Source organism: Gorilla gorilla, chromosome 4 (genome assembly GCF_029281585.2).
Source record: "Gorilla gorilla gorilla isolate KB3781 chromosome 4, NHGRI_mGorGor1-v2.1_pri, whole genome shotgun sequence".
In the NCBI taxonomy this organism is placed as follows: Eukaryota; Metazoa; Chordata; class Mammalia; order Primates; family Hominidae; genus Gorilla; species Gorilla gorilla.
In genome coordinates, this window is record NC_073228.2 from 151,201,602 (window position 1) to 151,224,149 (window position 22,548).

General features: G+C 39.3%; 1 protein-coding gene across 1 annotated transcript in view; it reads left to right on the plus strand.

The window, feature by feature from the left end:
- STK32A (serine/threonine kinase 32A) overlaps window positions 1-22,548 on the plus strand; it is a 152,320-nt gene that overhangs the window by 101,282 nt on the left and 28,490 nt on the right. The window contains exons 6-7 of the mRNA XM_004042765.5: window positions 7,295-7,332; window positions 15,369-15,458. Of these exons, the coding sequence (XP_004042813.2) occupies window positions 7,295-7,332; window positions 15,369-15,458 (128 nt within the window). The remainder of the gene's footprint in view (window positions 1-7,294; window positions 7,333-15,368; window positions 15,459-22,548) is intronic.

Below are 22,548 nucleotides of genomic sequence, written 5' to 3' on the forward strand. Positions count from 1 at the left end.
CAGCCCATCCCTGAACCAATAACAGGGCCTGTGGGATGGGATAACTCCTACTTAGGCCTGACTCACATAATCCTTCCCTACAGTCAGGGTGGAGTAGGTTTCCCAAAGCACACAAAATACAGTGTGTGTGTGTATGTGTGTGTGTGTGTGTGTGTGTGCGCGCATGTGTGCGTGAATGTGTGTGTTACAGAGAAGTGAAAATACCCAGTTGAAAACTGAAATGATGATTAAGAGAATGAAGAATGCATATTAGAAAGGCAATCAAAATGACCATTAGTAAGCTGCACAGTCGAGATTTGAGCCTTGGTCATTTGACTACAGAATTAATACTCTTAAACCTCCACTATCTACTGCTTCCCAAATCAACCTAGAAATCCCTGGGGTTGGATAGGACCATTTGTGTTTGAGACCATTACCAACATTACTAAGTACTATACTAATATACTCATGCAACCTAAAGCATATATATGTGAAGTGTGTATATGTACACATATATATACATACACACTCATATACTACACACAGTATAGCCTATACAGGGCTCATGTTTAATCGGCATACACTGGTCTGGCCACATCAGTTGTATTTCAGTGTATTGGCTGATGAAGAGGCCATGCCTAAGCTTTGCTGCTACTCCAGCCCCTTTTCCAATCTCCCCCTCATCCCCCATCCCTTCCCTCCCTTGACCCAGCAACTGAAGTGCTAATTCCTGGCCCAGGAGAGGTCCTTCAGGGCACTGCTCCTGGGCTTCCATCAGCATCCCTTCTGATGAAAGGATGACTGTGCTGTTCTGGTTGTTAAATATTTTGTCCATCACCTCTGGCTATTTGTAAATATATATACTTACGTGGAATACTATATATGCCCACTATATTTCAGTAAACTTTAGTATGCTAAGCTCTAGAGAGTTTAGATCATTTGTCCAAGATTACATAATGAGTGACTGGGATTACAACCAAAGATTGTGAGGTACAATCTTAGGAGGATGATACCTAGTCTTTAATCATCTAACCCTGACAGCCTTTCACTTCTGCCCCCTATTCCAAACTGTTTTTCTTTATAATTTTCCCTCACTCACTCTTAACATGGGTCTGTTTTTTGAGACCAATAGCCCATCTGTGACACCCTAAATAATATGTTACAGAATTATATGTATAATATTTTTCCCCTCTCCAGAACTTGGCGATGGCCCAATCTGAGAGACTGTTATGTGGCAAAGAATTAAACACAAACTATGGACCATCAAAAGGCCATGGGACACTGAAGGAGTTGATTTTGGTTTTGATATACCGATTTCCTTGTTTGCTATTTTCATGTACATGTACCGGTATAGGATTGCAGGGTGAGCAACTTGACTCCAGGGGAGGCGCAATGAAGGGATGTAATTAGCCTGTTAACCCTGCTAATGTCTTGTAAAGTCATTCAAGTGAGAACAGTAGATACATCAATTCCTCCTTGGATCCTGCCACAAGGAGCATTGTATTTCCACTCTGCTATTTATAGTTCTCACAGCTGGAATCAGCTGGTTCAGCAGGACATAGCTCTTTTTTATTTAATCAAACCAAGATGATGAAGAATTTCCAAAGTATGCATCCTAGAATTTCCCTTTATCACCCCCAAAATTCCATAGTCCCTCTGAAATCATAGGCTCGTAACAGGCATAAATCACTTCTTATTTATTACTCTTACTCTAATACATACACATACACTTACTGGAAAGTCAGGTTTCTTAGTTGGCCAATGGTAAATGTGGCGCATCTGGCACACAGGGTTTGTTTGGGTTGTTTTGGGGGTGGGGATTGGTTGTTTTGCTTTGTTTTGTTTTCTCTTCTCTTCTTAGGGGAAAAAGACATGCAGGGCTTAGTATTCCAACAATTTGAGAAACCAGGGGGCTGGGATTCATTTTTATGACAAATAGTTACTCGAGCACCTACTTTATTCTTGGGTACTTTTATGAGTCCAGGGGCTGCTGCATTGAACAATACAGAAAAGAAGTCCTTTCACTTAGAACTTACATCCTAGTGGGGGTTGGGGGTTGAGAGAATGAAGCATTCTTACAAAGAATGTTAAAAGCGAACTATGGGCAGGAATTGAGGATATGAGTTTTGATGTATAACAAAAAGTGACAAGGTCAATAATTGGTGGTCTTAGTGTGATAGATATGCCAGTTTGGAAATTGTATTGGATAAATGGTAGTCAGAGGCTAGGCTGTAGTTATGAAAAGGGGATGATTAAGGAAATGAGAATAAGGAAACTATTGATGTGGGACAGATGAAAAGATTATTGGAGGCAAGTCAAGGAACTGAGAGGCCAGGGTGTTAGATGGAGCATTCATGTAGACACTGAAGTCACCAAGAATAATAAATAACAAGTAAGAGGGAATTCATCATTAGCTATCTGCTTATGATATGGATGTGTTTTGGCTGTGTCCCCATCCAAATCTCATCTTGAATTGTAGTTCCCATAATCTCCATTTGTCATAGGAAGAATGCAGTAGGAGTTAATTGAGTCATGGGGGTGGGTTTTTCCAATGCTGTTCTTGTGATAGTGGGTGAGTCTCATGAGATATGATGGTTTTATAAGGGGCAATTCCCCTGCACATGGTCTCTTGCCTGCCTCCACGTAAGAGGTGTCTTTGCTTCTCCATCACCTTCTGCCATGATTGTGAGGGCTCCCCAGCCATGTGGAACTGTGAGTCTGTTAAACCTCTTTTTCTTTATAAATTACCCAGTCTTGGGTATGTCTTTATTAGCAGTGTGAGAATAGACTAATAAAGCCAATTGGTAGGAGGAGTGGGGCACCGCTGTAAAGATACCCAAAAATGTGGAAGCAACTTTGGAACTGGGTAACAGGCAGGGGTTGGAACAGTTTGGAGGGCTCAGAAGAAGATAGGAAAATGTGGGAAAGCGTGGAACTTCCTAGAGACTTGTTGAATGGCTTTGATCAAAATGCTGATAGTGATATGAATGAAAAAGTCCAGGCTGAGGTGGCCTCATGTGGAGATAAGGAACTTACCGGGAACTAGAGCAAAAGTGATTCCTGCTGTGCTTTAGCAAAGAGACTGGTGACATTTTTCCCCTGCCATAGAGATCTGTGTAACTTTGAACTTGAGAGAGATAATTTAGGGTATCTGGTGGAAGAAATTTCTAAACAGCAAAGCATTCAAGAGGTGACTTGGGTGCTCTTAAAAACATTAAGTTTTATTCATTCACAAAGATATGGTTTGGAATTAGAACTCATGTTTTAAAGAAAACCAGGGAATAAAAGTTCAGAAAATTTGTAGCCTGATGATGGAATAGAAAAGAAAAACCTATTTTCTGAGGAGAAATTCAAACTGGCTGTGAAAATTTGCATCAGTAATGAGGAGCAAAATGTTAATGGCCAAGACGATGGGGAAAATGTCTCCAGGGCATGTCAGAGGTAGCCCCTCCTATCACAAGCCCTGAGTCCTGGGAGGAAAAATGGTTTCATGGGCTGGGCCCAGGGCCTTACTGCTTTCGTAGTCTCAGGACTTGCTGCCCTGCATCCCAGCTGTTTCTAAAGGGGCCAACATACAGTTCAGACCATTGCTTCAGAGGGTGTAAGCAGCAAGCCTTGGTGGCTTACACATGGTGTTGGGCCTGTGGATGCACAGAAGTCAAGAATTGAGGTTTGGGAACCTCTCTGCCTGGATTTCAGAGGATGTATGGAAATGCCTGGATGTCCAGACAGAGTTGTGCTACATGGGCAGAACCCTTATGGAGAACCTCTGCTAGGGCAGTGTGGAAAGGAAATATGGGGTGGGAACCCACACACAGAGTTCCCACTAGGGCACCACCTAGTGGAGCTGTGAGAAGAAGGTCACCATCTTCCAGACACCAGAGTGGTAGCTCCACCAACAGTTTGCACCTTGTGCCTGGAAAAGCTGCAGACATACAATGCCAGCCAGTGAAAGCAGCCAGGAAGGGGGCTGCACCCTGGAAAGCCACAGAGGTGGAGCTGCCCAAGGTTGTGGGAGCCCACATGTTACATCAGCATGACCTGGATGTGAGACATGGAGTCAAAGATTATTTTGGAGCTTTAAGATTATACTGCCCTGCTGGATTTCAGACTTGCATGCGGCCTGTAGCCACTTTGTTTTGGCCAGTTCCTCTTATTTGGAATGAGTGTATTTACCCACTGCCTGTAACCCCGTTGTATCTAAGAAGTAACTAACTTGCTTTTGATTTTACATGCTCATAGACAGAAGGGACTTGTCTTAGATGAGACATTGGACTGTGGACTTTTGAGTAATTGCTGAAATGAGTTAAGACTTTGGGGAATTCCCAGAACTGAGGGTTCCTCCCCATTTTAGACCATATAGGTAGCTTCCAGACGTTGCCAAGGCATTTGTAAACAGTCATGGTGTTAGTGAGAGTATTATAATTAGTGTATAATGAGCAGTGAGGATGACCAGAGATCACTTTTGTCACCATCTTGGTTTTGGCCAGCTACTTCACTGCATCTTATTTCTATCAGTGGGGTCTTTGTGACCTGTACCTTGCAAAAACAGTCCTGCTGATTACTAAATTCCTATCTCACCTATTCAAGACAGAGTCCCTCTGGTCTGAATGCCCCTGATAAGAGAATCCACACTGTTCAAATCTCCCCAGTTGATTCTGAAGCATATCCAGGCTTATTAGCCACTAAGTTAAAATATATTATAGACTACTGTCAATGAAAGAAACATTTTGTAAGTTATTTCATATTTATTTTTACTTGAGAAGACTGAAAAGGTAAAGAAGTGATGCTAAAATTTAGAACTAGAAAATCTCAACTTGCTCTAGTAGGAATTTTAATAGAGCACACTAAGTTTCTTTTCATTTTCTCTCTCCTGGTATGTGAATAAACAACCTTCCGTACTTCAATTTACCCTGTAGTGAATTAGATGTTACCCTATTATATTTTGGAGAAACTATATAGTTAGAATCTAAGCTTAGATAACTTATTTTTATGTTTACAAATCCACTTTCTCTTATACATTTTTCTTAAATTTTTCTCATATCCTTTCTCTGAATTTGTGGTAAAAACACCCCTTTCCCATTCTATGTCATGGTTCTTTATGATGCTTTCTCATCCTCTCCATCCCGAGGGAACTATGTCTCATTTATCTTTAGGTTTTCTGTATCTTACTACAGTGACTTACCAGAGTAGGTAAATATCTGATGAATAAATGAATACAAGATTTAAGTAAGAAGTAATCACATTAAACTAATTGTTCCCTCTCTGATCTCTGTAATATTAAGTTTCAAAGTAGTTTCTGGGAAAAGTAGTTAACACAATGATGTATGGATTCAATAAATAAGAAGAATGGTGCTCCGGGATTTAACAGAAAGCTCATAAAATGTCGAATCCACAGCAATTAATTTCTCCCAGTAAGTCCTCATAAATTCAGGCCAAGAAATTTGATACTGATCTTGCCTCTCTCAACTCTCATCCATCTTTCGTAGGGCTCCTCTGGGCCTCTTTCTCACCTGGCAAACAGTACCTGATACTCATTGGATGCAGATCTGAAAGAGGTGGAAAGAGCCCGACACCTGGTTTATCTCTAGCTTTATGGAACAGAGAGTATTTGATGGTGTGCACAGTGCTCTGTATATACTGTTAGGATCAGCCTTCTTGAGTGCACTGGAATTTCTCTGGGTGTCATTAAGTTCTTCATTTACTGACCATGAGGCACTGGGATAGAATATGATATTAATCAAGAAACCATCCCTCACATCATGATCCACTTGGAAAACCTGCAGAAATTAGAAAAATTTTTTGAGTAGGGATTTTGCTTTGTTGCCCAGGCTGGAGTGCAATGGCTAGTCAGGGCACAGTCGTGCAATGCAGCCTCAAACTCCTGGGCTCAGGTGATATCCCTCTTCCACCTCCTGAGTGGCTGGGACTAAAAGTACACACCACTGTGCCTGGCAAGAATTTTTTTTTAGGATGTTATAAGGCCTATAGTTATTTAATTATTATTCCCAGGGTAGTTAGTGAAAAGATTTGGACCAGTCTTTTACACACTGATGTACAGCAAGATAACTATAGTTAGTAACATTGTATTATATACCAGAAATTTGCTATATCAAAGTATCATGTTGGCCACTTTAAACACACAATTTTTAGTTTAAAATGACTCAAAAAATTAAAATAGCAAAGTAAAAAAAATTCATAGGAGAGCACAAAACCCACCTTTTTCCAATGAAGGGAGTAGTCTGGTGGTTAACACTTGGAGGATAGAACGACAGAGTTTGCAAAGCCTTGGTGAATATTATAGTAACGAACACTCCTGAATCAAAAAATCACATTGTACTTTATAACAGCCCTCACTTTTCCACTCTCAGATTTTTACTGCCTTTCCCTAATGTACCATTAAAGCCCTTCAGCCTAAATTCATAGAATCCATTAGGGAAGAAATTCTGAAACAGGTTTTGAGAACACATTCTCAGCCTAGTCAAATGGCTTTCATGCTGCTAGAATAAAAATACCTTAATCTTTGACAGACCAAATCTGTCAGCTTACTCTTTACTTAAAAATATTAATGAGTAACAAGTCCCATATCAATAAACAGAACCAAGTGTGTGATAAACTGTGATAAATGTTATGGTGGAAGAAGTATCCCATGTGGTCAGAATATATGGGATTAGGGGGGATTTGACCCAGAAATGAAAAATCAGGAAGGCTTCCTGCAGGAAGTGGCATCTGAGCTGTGGGGTTAAGGGTGAATCTGTGTTGTCTGAGTGCACTGGTGAGAGGACTCTAATTTAGGCAAAGCAACAGCAGGTGTGCATGTGAGGAGGCAAAAGGAGACAGGGGGTGGTTATATAACTACATTATCAACCATATTTTTCCCATTTATAGTCTTTAAGTTCACATCATCTGTGTAATTCTAGAGTTACACAAGAAAATGATGCTTAATACTACTAACGTTACTTTACGGCAATGTAAATGCTTTATATGATCCGATGGACCAATATCTACATGCTTAGATACAACATGCTATAGAAGTTTAGAGTCTGAGTTTTTGAATGAGAGAGGCCTTGGTTCAGAGCCCAGTTCTTCCATTTACTAGCTCTGTGACCTTGGGTTAAGCTTCAGTTTTCTGATTTAAAAATTGGGGATTTTCTGTCTCATAAATTTATTGTGAGAATTGAATGAGAAGATGAGTATTGAGAAGCTAGTACACTGTTTCAACTCTAGTTAGCTTTCTTAAGCATTTTTTGCCCCTACCCCTTAGTTCTGTTCATTTTATTGTGAGCAACTTTCTTTTTTCTTTTTACTCCTCTAGGGATATGAAGCCTGACAATATTTTACTTGATGAACATGGTAAGTGAGTGATTTGTTTGCAATCAAGTACATGACATGCATGTAGAAAAGTTGATTGTTCCCAGCAGAGGGGTATTACACATGAAAAAGGTAATTTGTTCTATTCATTCGAGCTCTACGTACAAACTCCTCATAGACAATATGGGGGAACTTTATTACTTATGGCAAGTTATAGTACAACAATACACCCTTAAATCACATTGAATTTACCTAATGAGAAAATCATAGTCTACTCAATTTTCTTCCACTACTGTATTTCTTCAAGAAAACCATCACAACTTTTTAGTGTTAGCTGGCCTTAATATAACACGCAATCACCTATTTTTTATAATGATACAGAAGGCCTCAAGCTGAGAGCATTTGGCCAGCAATAGCATCTACCTAGATATTAATGACATTATTTTGTTCTCATTGCATCTACTTTTATGCATTCCTTCTTATAAAAGGCAAATTGGTTTTACATTTGCAAATTGGTTTTTACGTTTACTTAATATCACAGAAGAATTCTTACATTTTAGGGTCATTGTAAAGACTGACCTAATACATGTAAACTACTTGATGCAGTGACTGTCACAAAGAAATCACTCAATAGAAGTCTAATATTGGTACAATTTTTATGAGGTGGTCATGGGTTTCTCCCCTTGGAAAGGAAGCTGGAACTGCTTCATCTTGTTTTATGCGGCTTTGTCTATGCTGGCACATAACTAGTATGTACCAATGTATCTCAGAAGAGATATCAAGTTTTCTGTTTAAAAATTTCAGTTTGAGAAAAATCAGTTAAAGAAAAACATAAAAAAGATAAAAGTATATGTGTTATCTAGATTTGTGATATAGGGATATGGCAATAATCAAGATGGTGATAAGTGAATGCTGAATTTCAAGAACTACTGATTACACCCTCTAGAATAAGCTTTTGCCCGTGATGATTAAATGTGTATGATTTCTTCCTAATATTTATTTTTGTGTATATTTGGATTTATTAGAATATCAGGGAAGATCTGCAGGGCACAAAAACTGTATGTTATAAATGTTAACAGTGTCAATAAGATCTTTGTTATGTCTTTAGAAGGCTGCTAGATGAGGAGAGTCCTAGATCTTAAAAGCTCCTTATTCAATTTTTACAAAAAGGATTTGCAAGTGGAACTGAAACTCCAAGTACCATCTATTGCTCATTATTTATTTACCTAGTTTTGAGCCTGATTTGCCTGATCCCACCTGTGCTCAGGGGGCTAAGAAACACTGGTAATGACCTCTAATTTCAAAGCTCAGTGTCATTACTTATTTATGGACTGTCCAAAAAGATTTTTTCCACTTTCTTCCAATGCCTTATTTCTTCCTTACCTTTACTGCTTCTGACATTTGAAAACAGGGTCTCTGATTCTCAGAAATGTGAGCAATGGTGAGATTTAGCATGAAGGTGACTTTCTTTAAAATACCAGCTATCCAGAGCTAGGTACAGTGGCAGGCACCTGTAGTATCAGCTACTTGGGAGGCTGAGGCAGGAGGATCCCTTGAGCCCAGGAGTTTGAATCCAGCCTGGGCAGCACAGAGAGACCCTGTTTCTTGTTGGGGGAAAAACAATTACCACTGGCTTCTCTTCTAGCCTATAGAGGCCACCTTTGTGCAACTTAGGGAGAAGTGCTCCCCCTGCCCACCACAGCTTCCTGACAGCACATGGCCCACCAAGAAGAACCCAAGTTAGGATTGAGTCCTCACTTGCTCCCTCAGCTGGGTGCCTTTGTGCATGATTTCTGCTGTTCCGCCATTTATAGAGGCCTTAAATGAAGGCATATAGGTCCTATCAATCCAACACTTTCCCAGCTTTATCCTCCCTTCAGAGAACAGTGTTTTCATCCCAGGTTTCATCCATGGCTTCACCCTACTTCTATCATTAAGGCATCCTGTTCTCCTTCAGTCAACTTCTTCCTCCTCCTCATTTTCTTGGTGACTTGGTCATTGCAGATGAGGAAAAACGTGAAGAAATCAATTAATCTTCAAGTTTAACCACCTTTAGAGACTACCCTTGTGAAAGATTAATTGTGTAACAGTGTGGTTAAGAATGTGACTTCTGGAGCAAGATTGCCTTCATTCAAAACACACTTCACTCATTTCCTAGCCCTGAGAGCTCTGACAAGTTGCCTAAACTTTGTCTTAGTTTTTCCAGGGATCAAAAGAATACTTATTTAGAAAAAAAATCTTACTTACAAAAGAAATCTTACAGGGATCAAAAGAATACTTAATTAGGGTCATTGTAAAGACTGACCTGATACATGTGAGGTACTTGATGCAATGACTGTCACAAAGAAATCACTCAATAAAAGTCTAATATTAGTACAATTCTTCTGAGGCAGTCATGGCTTTCTTTCCTTGGAAAGGAAGCTGGGACTGCTTCATCTTGGTTTATGTTTCTTTGTCTATGCTGACACATACCTAATACGTACCAAATCTCTACCAGATAGAATCTGTAAAAGTTGCCTTTCCCAAATAATTATTTTGATTTAAGAAGTGATATGCCAAATATTCTGCTTGTCTACTTCTTAGATCTTGTGTTTAAACCATTTTGTTTATCCCTTCATCCTCAGGTAACTACACTTTCCGTGTACATTCTGCTGTCTTTCATGTGTGCAGGGGGCAAGGGTGCAGTCATGACATTTTATTCTTGGTGGAGCTGGGGCTCTGTTGCCTACAGAATACAAGCCATCATTCCAGTGTGCCAGAGAGAGAGTCTCAGTCTGCCCCTATTACCTGGTGTCTTATTTACAATGACTGCTTTCATTCTCAAGGCTTTTTAAAATTTGGTCAGTGAATTAAGAAGAGGCTTTTCTGTATTATATTTCTACCCTGAACTCAACTTGAAAATCAATTGCTTTGGGAAGGATTGTGTATGAATGGTACAGAAGTGAGCGAACAAAAAAGACTGAGAGCCATTTTCTAAACATTGCCTTAGGGATCTCTTTCTGGAGATAATAATTTTTTTGAAGTTATTTACTTTGTTTGTTCAGATTCTGAAAAAGTAGGACTCTCAGACATTACTCAAGGAACTAACCACTTTTCCATGAACAAATTCCTGTTGTTCACCTCTCCCCAGCTCGTTATGTAGAGCTGATCTTGTGAGAATCAGCTGAATCACAAATCAATGCCTGCCTTTTAGAGTGTCTGCTGGTGTGACTTTCCATGTGGAGCTCATATTTGAAGACCTCATTTGCCTTCTCCATCTCCATTTATAATATTTCATCCCTGATGGGCTGTCGCTTGGGCCTCTTATGTGGAAATTGTAGCCACTGTGAAGGGTAATCACCTACCTCTCTGGTGCCCCCTATGCGCATCCCTACAAGTGAGCTGTGTATCACACCATGCTGCTTACATTTTAATGCAACACGATTCAGTAACAGGCAGAAACTTTTATTCTTACTGACTCATATTCTTTATATTCATCTGAAAAGATTGACATTTAAAGGAGCCAATTGTAAAATGGGAAGTCCACTGTGTGAATATTTCTTGTACATCAGAATTTGCCTTAAAAATGTTTTTTAACTTAGAGCACATCTGTACCGTTCTCCCCAAATGTCCCATTTACTAGTTCAGAGCAAGATGGCATTAGGTCTTGGGTGACTCCTGACCCACTATCCTAATGTATATTTTCATTTCCTACCAATTTAAGTACCCCATCCAATTCTATCTATTCCATAGTGTCTAAAATTCTTGTATTTTTCTTATTCAGGAAATGCTACAACCAGAGGAACAGTAATGTCTGCCTGACATATCAGAGAAAATGACAATTATGTCATCATCTGTCACTTAGGTTTCTTAATACCATCCTGTTACAAGGAATAGAGGCAAAAACTCAGTGTAGGAGGTGAGAAAAAAACTGAGGCTGCCATCTTAACAGCCTTTTCATTGCAGAGTCTCAAAATGTACCAAAAGATGAAGTGGACAGTGTCCTTTTAAAACAACATACAGTGTAGAATACAGTAACTTATCCCCATTTAATTACTCCCTAGGTAGTATCTAAGGATATGCATTTTCAGCAAGCATCTCAGAAAAATGTGGGGCACATATTCTAAACACCTGCGAGTAGCAGAGACTTAAAAGTTGGGAGCAGTGCCAACTGATTGGTTATGGTGCCCTAGAGCACTGTGTTGATGAAAGAGATCCTCAGGCTGTGCACAGGAGCAGCAAGAAAGAGTGTAAATGCTGACAACAATGATGGCTGAATTCAATGGCATCATAAGATGAATTCAGATTTTTTATATAATCCTCTGTCCCAAGCAACAGAGGCAAAAAGAAAAGGCAGAAACCCTCTCCTAGAGTGGTAAATTAGGAAGTTCTGAGGCTTGCACCTGAAAAACTTTTCACTAAAGTAGTGATTCTCAACTGGGCGTAATTTTGCTCTACTCCTACTCCCTGCAGAGGACATTTGGTAATTTCTGGAGACATTTTTGATTATCAGGATTCCAGCCAGGGTTGGGAGGTGATATCAGCAGCTAGTGGGTAGAGGCCGGGATGCTAGCATGCATCCTGCAATGCACAGGACAGTTCGCACTACAAAAAATTATCAGGTCCAATATTTCAATGGTGCTGAGGTTGAGAAACTCTGCTCTAAGGCTCACTCAAGGCCTGGGCTAATGAAAAAAGCCAGAGAAGTCCTTCATTCCCAAGGCAATTTCTGTGTCCTTCAATCAGCAGGAGACTGAACCCTTTCCTGTGATCCAGCAGTCAAATTTCATTTTCAAAACACAGACGGGAACCTGGCAGATAGGTCACCATGGTAAGGAGAAGCAAGTCATGGCTGTAGCCGGACCTGGGACTAAGGCTTAGGGCCAGCACTCTGTGAAGTTCTGCCTTCATTGTTTAGCTCAGGAGCACCAGGCTACAAGATCCAGTAGAACCTGATCCTCAAATAATTTCTCCCTCTCCTTAAATAGGCATCCCGGAAGTGGACTAGAACTCTGAGCCAATCAGAAATTAACTGTTTTAGGTTATTCAGTTCTTTGATCTTGTGATACAGCACACAAAGTTTTTGGTAGATTCATAGCCTGACAAGGGGATTCTAGACAAAATTGTAGGTCTTAACTCCAGCTCTGTAACTTTTGAGTCTTTTGAACCTAGCCATAAATGACTCATATATAAAATAGGGCCTACCTCACTAGGCTAAAGGAGAAATTTTGTGCAACAACATTTTGAAAACTGAATCATGCAAGTGTAAACAGCATTTAAAAGGAAAATATTCAACATTCTTTCAACTGACATGTAATGAGTACTCACCAGAGTTGAGATGTTCTGCTAAGCCAGATCCTCTTTTAAAACTGTAATCTCAAACTTTATTAGGTCTCATAATCACCTGGAAGGCTTATTTAAATATTGGCGCCCAACCCACAGAGTTTCTGATTTGTTATAATAGAGTTGAGGGGGGACGGGGCGTAAGAATCTGCATAGCTAACAAGTTCCCAGGTGATGCTGATGCTGCTGATCTGGGCACTACATTGTAGGAACCAATTGGCTCTAAAACCTTCTCTACCTTCCACTTCTACATGACCATAGATAATCTTGTAGCTGAGTCAGCTTGGAAATCTATGCAGACTAAAGTAGACAGTTGCATGTCTGGCTGCTCATCTGAATCACCTGTGGAATTTGTTGTTTTTAATACAGGTACCTGGCTCTCCTACAAGTCCCACTGAATTGGAGTTTCAGGAGACCAAAGCCCAGGCACATGTATTTTGCAAAACTACACTGAAGTTTCTGATAATGACGGATATCAACAATTAAACGCTTACTTCTTGCCAAATGCTGTGCTAAGTCTCCTGTAATCATTCTTTCATTTAATATTTCCAATAACCTCTTGAGAAGACTATGATTATCTTTCCAACTTTACAGAGAGGATAAGTGACGTTTTCAAGGTAACACAGCTAGTTAGTGGTAGAACCTAGACTTGAAGCCAAGCAGTCTGACTCCAAGAAACAGGCTCTTCACCACAGTCTCCAAACTCGCCTGATTTGTATTAAACTTTGTGAATCACTGGTCCAACACTATGAGCAGGACCCATGGTGAGAAAGAGAAAAAGAAAAAACAGAGACAACCTATGCTATGATAGAGTAAGTTATTGAAATCAGGCATTGGTGCCACTCCGGCAAGAATGAGTGGCTACCTTTTTTTTAGATGAGTGCTACCTTTACTTTACTGAAATATCGTCGCATAAACAAAGCCAAAACACTTTCTGCACAAAATAAAATCCTGGTGATAAAGGCAGTGGGACTTATGCTTAGCAGCAGGCTGGATACTATCAGGGAGCAGACAATGAAGTTTGATACAGGGATTGTGGACTGTGGGCCCTAGAAGAATCTGATGACATGCCCTCCAATTACAGCTGTATCTCATCAAAACCACAGACACATGTAAATGGAAATGCCAACACTTCAAGATTCTCTGAAAGCAGATGACTGTCATGCCAACAGCTAACATAATAGGCTTGTCTGCCTGAGCTTTTGGCACGGCTCTTTTGTTCCCTTTAGCTGTAAATGCAGGGACCCTAGAGCACCTCATAGAGTGTGTTCCCTGCCACATATAAGTATTAGACCCACACTATATTGCTTTGAGTGTTAAAGCTGAGAGAGACCCTAGAGATCATTTAGTCTACTCCTTCTTTTTTTATGTAAAGGAAAATTTAGATCCACCTTGGAAAAGGACTTAAAGTCTACTATGTGTTAGAGGCTGAGTTCAAGGCAGAACCCAGGCCTCCTGGCTCCCAGTCTAGTGCTCTTTATAGAATCCCTTTAAAAATGAAGTTGATTGGCCGGGCGCAGTGGCTCACGCCTGTAATCCCAACACTTTCAGAGGCCGAGGCAAGCAGATCACGAGGTCAGGAGATCGTAGAACACCCTGACCAACATGGTGAAATCCTATCTCTACTAAAAATACAAAAATTAGCTGAGCATGGTTGTGCATGCCTGTAATCCCAGCAACTCGGGAGGCTGAGGCAGGAGAATCACTTGAAGCCGGGAGGCGGAGATTGCAGTGAGCCGAGAGCACACCATGACACTCCAGCCTGGCAACAGAGTGAGACTCCACCTCAAAAAAAAAAATTAAATTTAATTAAAAAAAAAACCTAAAGTTGATCCCCGCCCCCCACCCTCCGCCCCCCACTATCCCTTGATAACAGTTATTTTGTTGGGAACTGATGAGGCCAACCTGAACTATCAGACAAAAAATATGTACGAAAATATTTTAGAAAAACTTGGAGAAAAGGGATGCTTTCTTGGCTAGGAAGTAAATATTCGTATCCATATTCATGCCAGTTTTGTAGTAATAATATTAGCCTCTTACTTTTCTTTTCTTTTTTTTTTTTTTTTTTTTGAGATAGAGTCTTACTCTGTCACCCAGGCTGGAGTGCAGTGGTGTGATCTCAGCTCACTGCAACCTCTGCCTCCCAGGTTCAAATGATTCTCCTGCCTCAGCCTCCCAAGTAGCTGGGATTACAGGCACCCACCACCACGCCCAGCTAATTTTTTATTTTTTATTTTTAGTAGAGACGGGGTTTCACCATTTTGGCCAGGCTGGTCTCGAACTCCTGACCTCAAGTGATCTGCCCACCTCAGCCTTCCAAAGTGCTAGGATTACAGGGGTGAGCCACCACGCCCAGCCTATTTGCCTCTTTAAAAAAAAATAATCCCATAAGGGATGTTTGGAAACGTGATACTTTGAGTATCTCTTGGCTGTCTCCTTCATAGTATTCATAGGCTAAAGTAACTTAAAACGTCACCAACAGACAAAAGATGCCTAACTAGAATTACCTGATCACAAATTCTTAACTACTAAGGGTAAAACTTTCTGAGGCTGAACTACAGGCTTACAATCAGAGACTAATCATTGCATATCATGAAATGGAGAATTGTTGGTTTAAGACCATATTGGCCTTGAGGATGGACTGCAACTGGCCTACAAGAATTAACAGACTAATTGTGTGTTTTCAGTTAGAAGCATGATTGTGCCACTGGGTTGAATGGGACCTAACTTTCTGTGTGGTTCTTCTCTCTCTGCAGGGCACGTGCACATCACAGATTTCAACATTGCTGCAATGCTGCCCAGGGAGACACAGATTACCACCATGGCTGGCACCAAGCCTTACATGGGTATGGGTTTCATGAGTGTCTTTTATTTTCTTTCCTGTAAATACCATTTATTACAGGTGGAATCATCTGTGGGGATTTGCACCTAGAACTGATAAGTTTCTCTCTGACTTTACCTGTGGAGCTTCTGATTTCATGGGTCTTCTCCACTAGCAAGCACCCAAGATGACTTTGATAGGAAAGGACCATTGATTACATTTTGAAAACTTATTTCATGTGTCAAGGAAGACCGTTTGTACCCACTTCCTAACAAAAATATTAACTGATTCAATAAATACCTACTAACTGTCTCTGTGTGCTTAGCACTGTTTCAGATGCCGGTGACCCTGTAGAAACCAACACAGAAAATGTCTTCAGATCCTGGAGCTTACATTCTAGTGGGAGCAGATTTATAAAAAAAAAGAACCAAACAAGGCCGGGCATGGTGGCTCACGCCTGTAATCCCAGCACTTTGGGAGGCCGAAGTAGGCAGATCATGAGGTCAAGAGATTGAGACCATCCTGGCCAACATGGTGAAACCCCCTCTCTACTAAAAATACAAAAATTAGCTGGGTGTGGTAGCATGCGCCTGTAGTCCCAGCTACTCAGGAGGCTGAGGCAGGAGAATCACTTGAATCTGGGAGGCGGAGGTTGCAGTGAGTCGAGATCACGCCATTGCACTCCAGCCTGGCGACAAACCGAGATTTCGTCTCAAAATAAACAAACAAACAAAGAAGTAGGAAACAGTAATAAGCAAAATGGTAATAAGTGGCAAAGTATTATTTTAACCATTATTTACATAATACTGCATTACATACATAGAGCTATAAACTTTACAAAATACATTCCCAGCTATAATTTTAGATTTACTTGTAGTGCCACAACAATCCCATGAATTCTTCTGTTTAAAGATAAGGAAATTCTGGAGCTGGATGGTGGCATGCATCTGTGGTCCCAGCTGCTTTGGAAGCCAAGGCAGGAGGATTGCTTGAGTCCAGGAGTTGGAGGCTGCAGTGAGCTATGATCATGCCACTGTACTCCAGCCTGGGTGATAAAGTGAGACTCTGTCTCTAAAAACAAATAAATTATTTTTAAAAATAAATAAAGGTGAGGAAATTCTGCCCCAGAAAGTTTAAATGTCTTTGCATTATTTTGTGTGTAGCGAGGTGAGGAACTGGTTTTTGCCTTGACAATTCAGCATTTACTAAGGGGTGACCAAAAACATAGTGTTAGATGCAAAATTGTCAGTTGGTTTCACGTATAGTTGTGGTAACAAATCAACTACAAAAACTCTAAGTTCACCTTCTGGGAGCAGCCATCTATATAGACACCAGAACTAGTTTTTAGCAGAACTAGCTTTACTTCCTGTCCAGCCTCAACAATGCAAAGAGAGAGCTAGTGTCCTCGAGGGGGCATACAGTATTCAGAAAGAGGGAGTTCTCCCTCCCTTCTCCCTGTGGTTGCTCCTAAGGCAAGTGAGTCAGATCTCAAGAGAATTATCTGTAAACTCTTAGAGTGACTGCAAGAAAAGATACCTGGAATTTCATTCTTGGTTAGATATCTGTGTAGTTACTGAACTTGCTGACTGGTCCTGGAGTTAACACAGCCTGGTTGGCCATGGACGTTTGATGAGTTTGGGGGCTAGTCTTTCTGGGGATCATAGCAGCAGGAGACAGGTATGCAGTGAATGTGACTTGTCTTGGGGAGAAGGGAGGTGGATTAGCTACAGGCTGTGATCCACCTTCACATGGGACCCTCCAATGACCAGGAGTATAGCCTGGAAGGGAGGGAGGCTTCTGTCAGTGTGACTTCCTGAAAACACCGCAAGTCCCAATAGAGCTCAACATATCAGAATCACTGAGAGTGGAGTCTAAGCATAGGGTGGTTTAAAGCTCTGAGCGTAATTCCTCCGTGTAGCTAGGCGTCACAACTTCCGCCACAGACCCCTAAAGAGAGATTACTCTGCAGGGGTAGCACATGTGTGAGGACCCCTCTGCCTCGACTACCCTTCTTTCATGTCCTAAAACAAATAGTGCTTTCTAGGAAAAGATAGAAGGACGTGTGTGAGAGCCAGATCAATCCTCCACCTCCATACCGGGGTGGCTGAAACCAGCCCAGCAGGGTGAGTGAAGGAGCTTTGAATCAGATATAAGAATAGTTTTAAAATTCACAGAACTGAATTGTAAAGCATCTAAAGTAAATGTAATAAGCAAATAGGACTAAAACTTATTAGGCAACAGACTGAGATATCATTAGGTGAGCTCCTTATCCAGCAAAAACAGGAAGTTAGACACTGCATAGTTGCTGTCAAATGACAGAAGACTAAAAACTACACATGCTTGGCGGGGTGCAGTGGCTCACACCTGTAATCCCAGCACTTTGGGAGACCGAGGCAGGCGGATCACAAGATCAAGAGATCGAGACCAGCCTGGCCAACATGGTGAAACCCCATCTCTACTAAAAATACAAAAATTAGCTGGGCATGGTGGCGTGCATCTGTAGTCATAGCTACTTGGGAGGCTGAGGCAGGAGAATTGCTTGAACCTGGGAGGCGGAGGTTGCAGTGAGCCGAGATTGTGTCACTGCACTCCAGCCTGGCGACAGAGTGCGACTCCATCTCAAAAGAAAAAACAAACAACAACAACAACAACAAAAACTACTCATGCTTTACCCTAATTAGTTAAGATGCTTAAAGCAGGTGATGTGGTGATGTTGCTGTTTAAACTGGTGGGATTAAGTCAGGGGTGGAATGAATTGTTTCAGCTAGATATGGTCAGAGTAATTCAAAGGTAAAATATTTCAACTTGAAATCAAGGACAAGAGCAATGCCATTTTCTTTTAATATTTCATTCTCTTCCCCCATGTAACTAGAGAGAGAGAGAGAGAGAGAGAGGAAAAGAGAACCCCCTACATGCAGAGCCACCTCACTTTCCAACAGAAATCTTCTATGAGAAAAAAACATGAGCCTTATTTTCTATGATATTTGAACAACTGCAAATTTCATGGCTTTCAATTACCAGTGGGGGGAATAAATCTCTTTTGTCACTTCTAAAATAATGGACATATATAATTCAGCCTATTTTCTGCCTAAAACCTATGGTACTCAAATGATAAAAAAGCATATCCAAGCCTGCTGCTCTGATGAGTTTATTCTCCAGGTTTCCTGGGTTTCCATATTAAGGGCTATTTTCTTGGAGCCAAATCAGAAAATGTGCATCTGGGTTTCCAGGGTTGGTTTCCATGGTGAGAGAAGTACGGGGAGGCCACCTTTCTTTCCTCTCCCCAGTGGTTTTAAGTACAATATCTGTATAATGTAATTTTTTCAAAGTTGGCATTTCTAGTCTTCTCACAAGATAGAACTGGGAAATTGGAACCTAGGAAAAATTCTGTGCACCTTCCACTTTTACCCTTGTAATTAACAATGACTAATATTTCTTGAAATCTTTCCCCGGACCAGACAAGGTGTTAAATGTTTTACATTCATTTATTTGTTTATTTTTCTCAGCAGCCCTATGGGGTGGACTATACTTATCACTACTTTATAATGAGAAAAATCAGAAGGTAAATAATTTGGCCGAGATCACATGGCTAATAATTGAAAAGTCTAGATTTAAATCAAGCTCTGTCTGATTTCAGAAATCAAGCTTTTTCTTAAAAGGAAGATTAATGAGAAATAAAAAAATATATTTGTAAATATTTTTATCTGTGGTTTTTAAATGGTTCTAAGTCAACTTAGTTAGGCTAACATATTGGAAATGTTTCTTGCCTTATTCCAAAATGATTATGTGATTGCCACACTCCTCCTTTTGGATAGGAGTCTTTCCCAGACGTATTGTGGGTAGAAGTCTGCTGTCTCTTTTTAAAAATTATGCTCCCAATGATTTGGTAAAATCAGGCCCAGAGAGAAAGTGATGTGATCATAATCACACAGCCAGTGATTGGCAGAGCATGAAATTAAACCCAAGTCTAGAAACATGCCGTGCCTGAGACATGGACGATGATGTGACAATGATGAAGGTAGAATGGCTGACATTGCTAAGTTCTTCCTAAATGTTAAGCACTGTTGTAACTGCATGCATTGTCATTTAAACTAAAAACAGTTCTGTGAGGCCAGTACTATCGTTACAGTTTTATTATAGCATAATATATTAACATAATTATTGTAGTATATTGTATATATAGTACTATTGTTAAAGTATATATTGTTCTCACTTCAGAAATTAGCAGACTGAAAGGTTAAGAAACTTGTTGACTGTGAAGCTGGAGACAGTCGTAGGGGTCTGATGCCAGAGCCCTAACTCTTAACATGCTGCAGTACTGTCCCTTTGTTCATGTCAATAAACATGCCTCTGCTAAAATAGAAACCCACTTCTCTTAATCAATTTTTTATTGTTGAATGTTAGGTTGTTTCTCATTTTGAAATACAGATAGAGCATCCTAAATCCAAAATGCTCCAAAATCCAAAACATTTTGAACACCAACATGACACTCAAAGGAAATGCTCATTGGAGTATTTTGGATTGATTTGGGGATTTGGGATGGCCAACCAGTATAGTGCAAATATTTCACAATCTGAAAAAAAAAAATTGAAATGCCGAACACTTCTGGTCCCAAGTATTTCAGATAGGGGATACTCAACCTGTACATTTAAATTTGTAGTAAAAATCCTGTTAGCAGAATTATGTCCTGGAACTTAGTTATTTCTTTGTGATAAATTTTCATTCAATAATAATAGTGTATTCTCTTACTGAAAATCACTCAAAGAAAATTTTGTGTTCTCACCACAGAAAACGGTAATGTGGGTAATGTGAGGTAAGGCACATGTTAATTAGCTCTATTCAGCCATTCTACAATGTATTTATTTCAAAACATAGTGTTGTATACAATATACGCAATTTTTACTTCTTAATTAAAATTAATTAATTTGATTAATTAAAAGAGCAAAAGAATTTCTGGTCAAAGGCTTTACATGTTAATAGATTTCTGTTCTGAAAATTCATATTAATTTGTACTTGCTCTGGAAGTGTCTGAAGATATTCATTTCCCTGCATTCTTATCAGTGCTACACTATCAATATCTTTAACTGCCCCAAAAAAGGTAAGTAAAAATGATATGACATTATGATATCACCACCGTATTTCTTTGACTTCTTTTGTCAATTGCCTGTTCAAATTCTTTTCTCATTTTCTATTAAGGTGTTAATACTTTTATCCTATTCCAATAGTTCTTATTGATTATATAAATAATTCTTGCCTTTTATATATTTGGAATATGAAATCCTAGGGTATCATATTTGTTGTACATTTCATTACAAATATAATTTCTCATTTTTTAATTTGTTGCTGTTTTATGGCCTAGTTTTGACATGAAAATCTTGCTAAAAATATTATCAAGCCACTCATCTTTTTACTTTGTTTTCTAACTTTGATGCTATTCTTAGCAAGACATTCTTACCAGATTTTAGATGTGTTTGCTTAGTATTTTTATTCTGATTATGGTTTCATTTTTTTACTTAACTCAGTTGTATATTATTTTGACTGAACGGATGTGGCAAGGATCTGACTTTATTTTTGTATGATTATTAAATAATTGTTTTGAGACTATGTATTAAATAAGTCCCTTTCCATGCTGATTTGAAATATGTTCATCATAAACTAAATACATTTTTGTACTAACATCTATATTCTGTAGATTTCAAATCTTGTAGCTTTATAGGTTAATACATGGGATGCAGGACTCTTTCTTTATTCTTTTCCAAAAATATTACTTCCACAATTTTTTTCTTGTAGATGAAATTTAGAATCATTTTTGTAAAGTTCCATGAATTAATTCCATTAAATGTATAGATTAGTGTTGGGTCCCTTTCTTTATGTCCTGACCAAAATTTAATACCCACGTTTAAAAAAATCTGAAAACCAAATGATGGAAATCCAAATATTTAATAAATATATTAAAATGTAGTCAAGCTTATTAGTAAACAAGACAATGCCAATTTAAACCACAGTGAAATACTATTACACACTCACCAGATTGGCAATAAAGGGTCAGTTATTGCCAAGTGTGGGTAAGGATGTTCAACAAAAGGAACCCTGATCTAATACTGGTCATGGTGTGAATTTATACAACACTTTGGTAAATAGTTTGGAGTTCTGTGGTACACAGAAAAGATACACATTCTTATCACCAACAGTTCCCCTGCCAGGAATACACTCTAAAGAGATATGCACTTATAGGAATCTCACATGTATAGGAACGTTCATGACAGCATTGTTCACAATAGTCCCAAACTGAAAATAACCCAAATGGCTATCAACAATGGGATAGGTAGGTAAATTACAGTATATTCATATAGCACTAAAAGTGAACAAACTTAACTACATGCAGCAACTTGGATAAATCTTATACACATACCATTGAGTAAGAAAAGTAAGACACCAAAGAATACAAGGAATACGATTTGATTTAATAGGATTTAATTTAATGGAATTTAATAGAATACAAGGCATAGATTTTTTTTTGCTTTGTTACTGTTTCCTTTATTATAAAGCACTGAAATAAATAAATAGGTAGCTAGCCAATTTATCCACAGTTTCTGGGAGCTATATAAGATAGGCAAAGCTAAACTATTGTCTAAAAATATGTACATAGAGATTGATCTATATAGAAAAACAAGAAAATTATTAACATAAAATTTAGCACAGTGACTTCTAGGGTTATGAACAGAACAGGACACAGTGATGGGGACAAGATTCTATTTCTTGACCTGTATCATGTTTACGTGGACATTTGCTTATAACTGTTTGCTAATTCTGCAGTGTTTTATTTACTTTTCTGAATATGTGTATAGAAATACATAATCAGCAATACCAAACAAAATACTCAGTGGCTTTTTTGAAGGACACTTAGCCCTTCTCCGACTCTCTTAGCACTCTCTTAGGTGCAGGGAATCTTCTTGAAGGGTTGGTGAAAGCCCTTCAATATCTTCCTGCTCTGGTTTCTCAGCTATTTGAGGGCTCAAAGAATTACTCATCTGTTATGTTTTTATATGTTGTCATAAGGTTTCTTCTTAATGTTCCACCAAAATGCTTCAGTGCCTTGCATACCATGAATATTT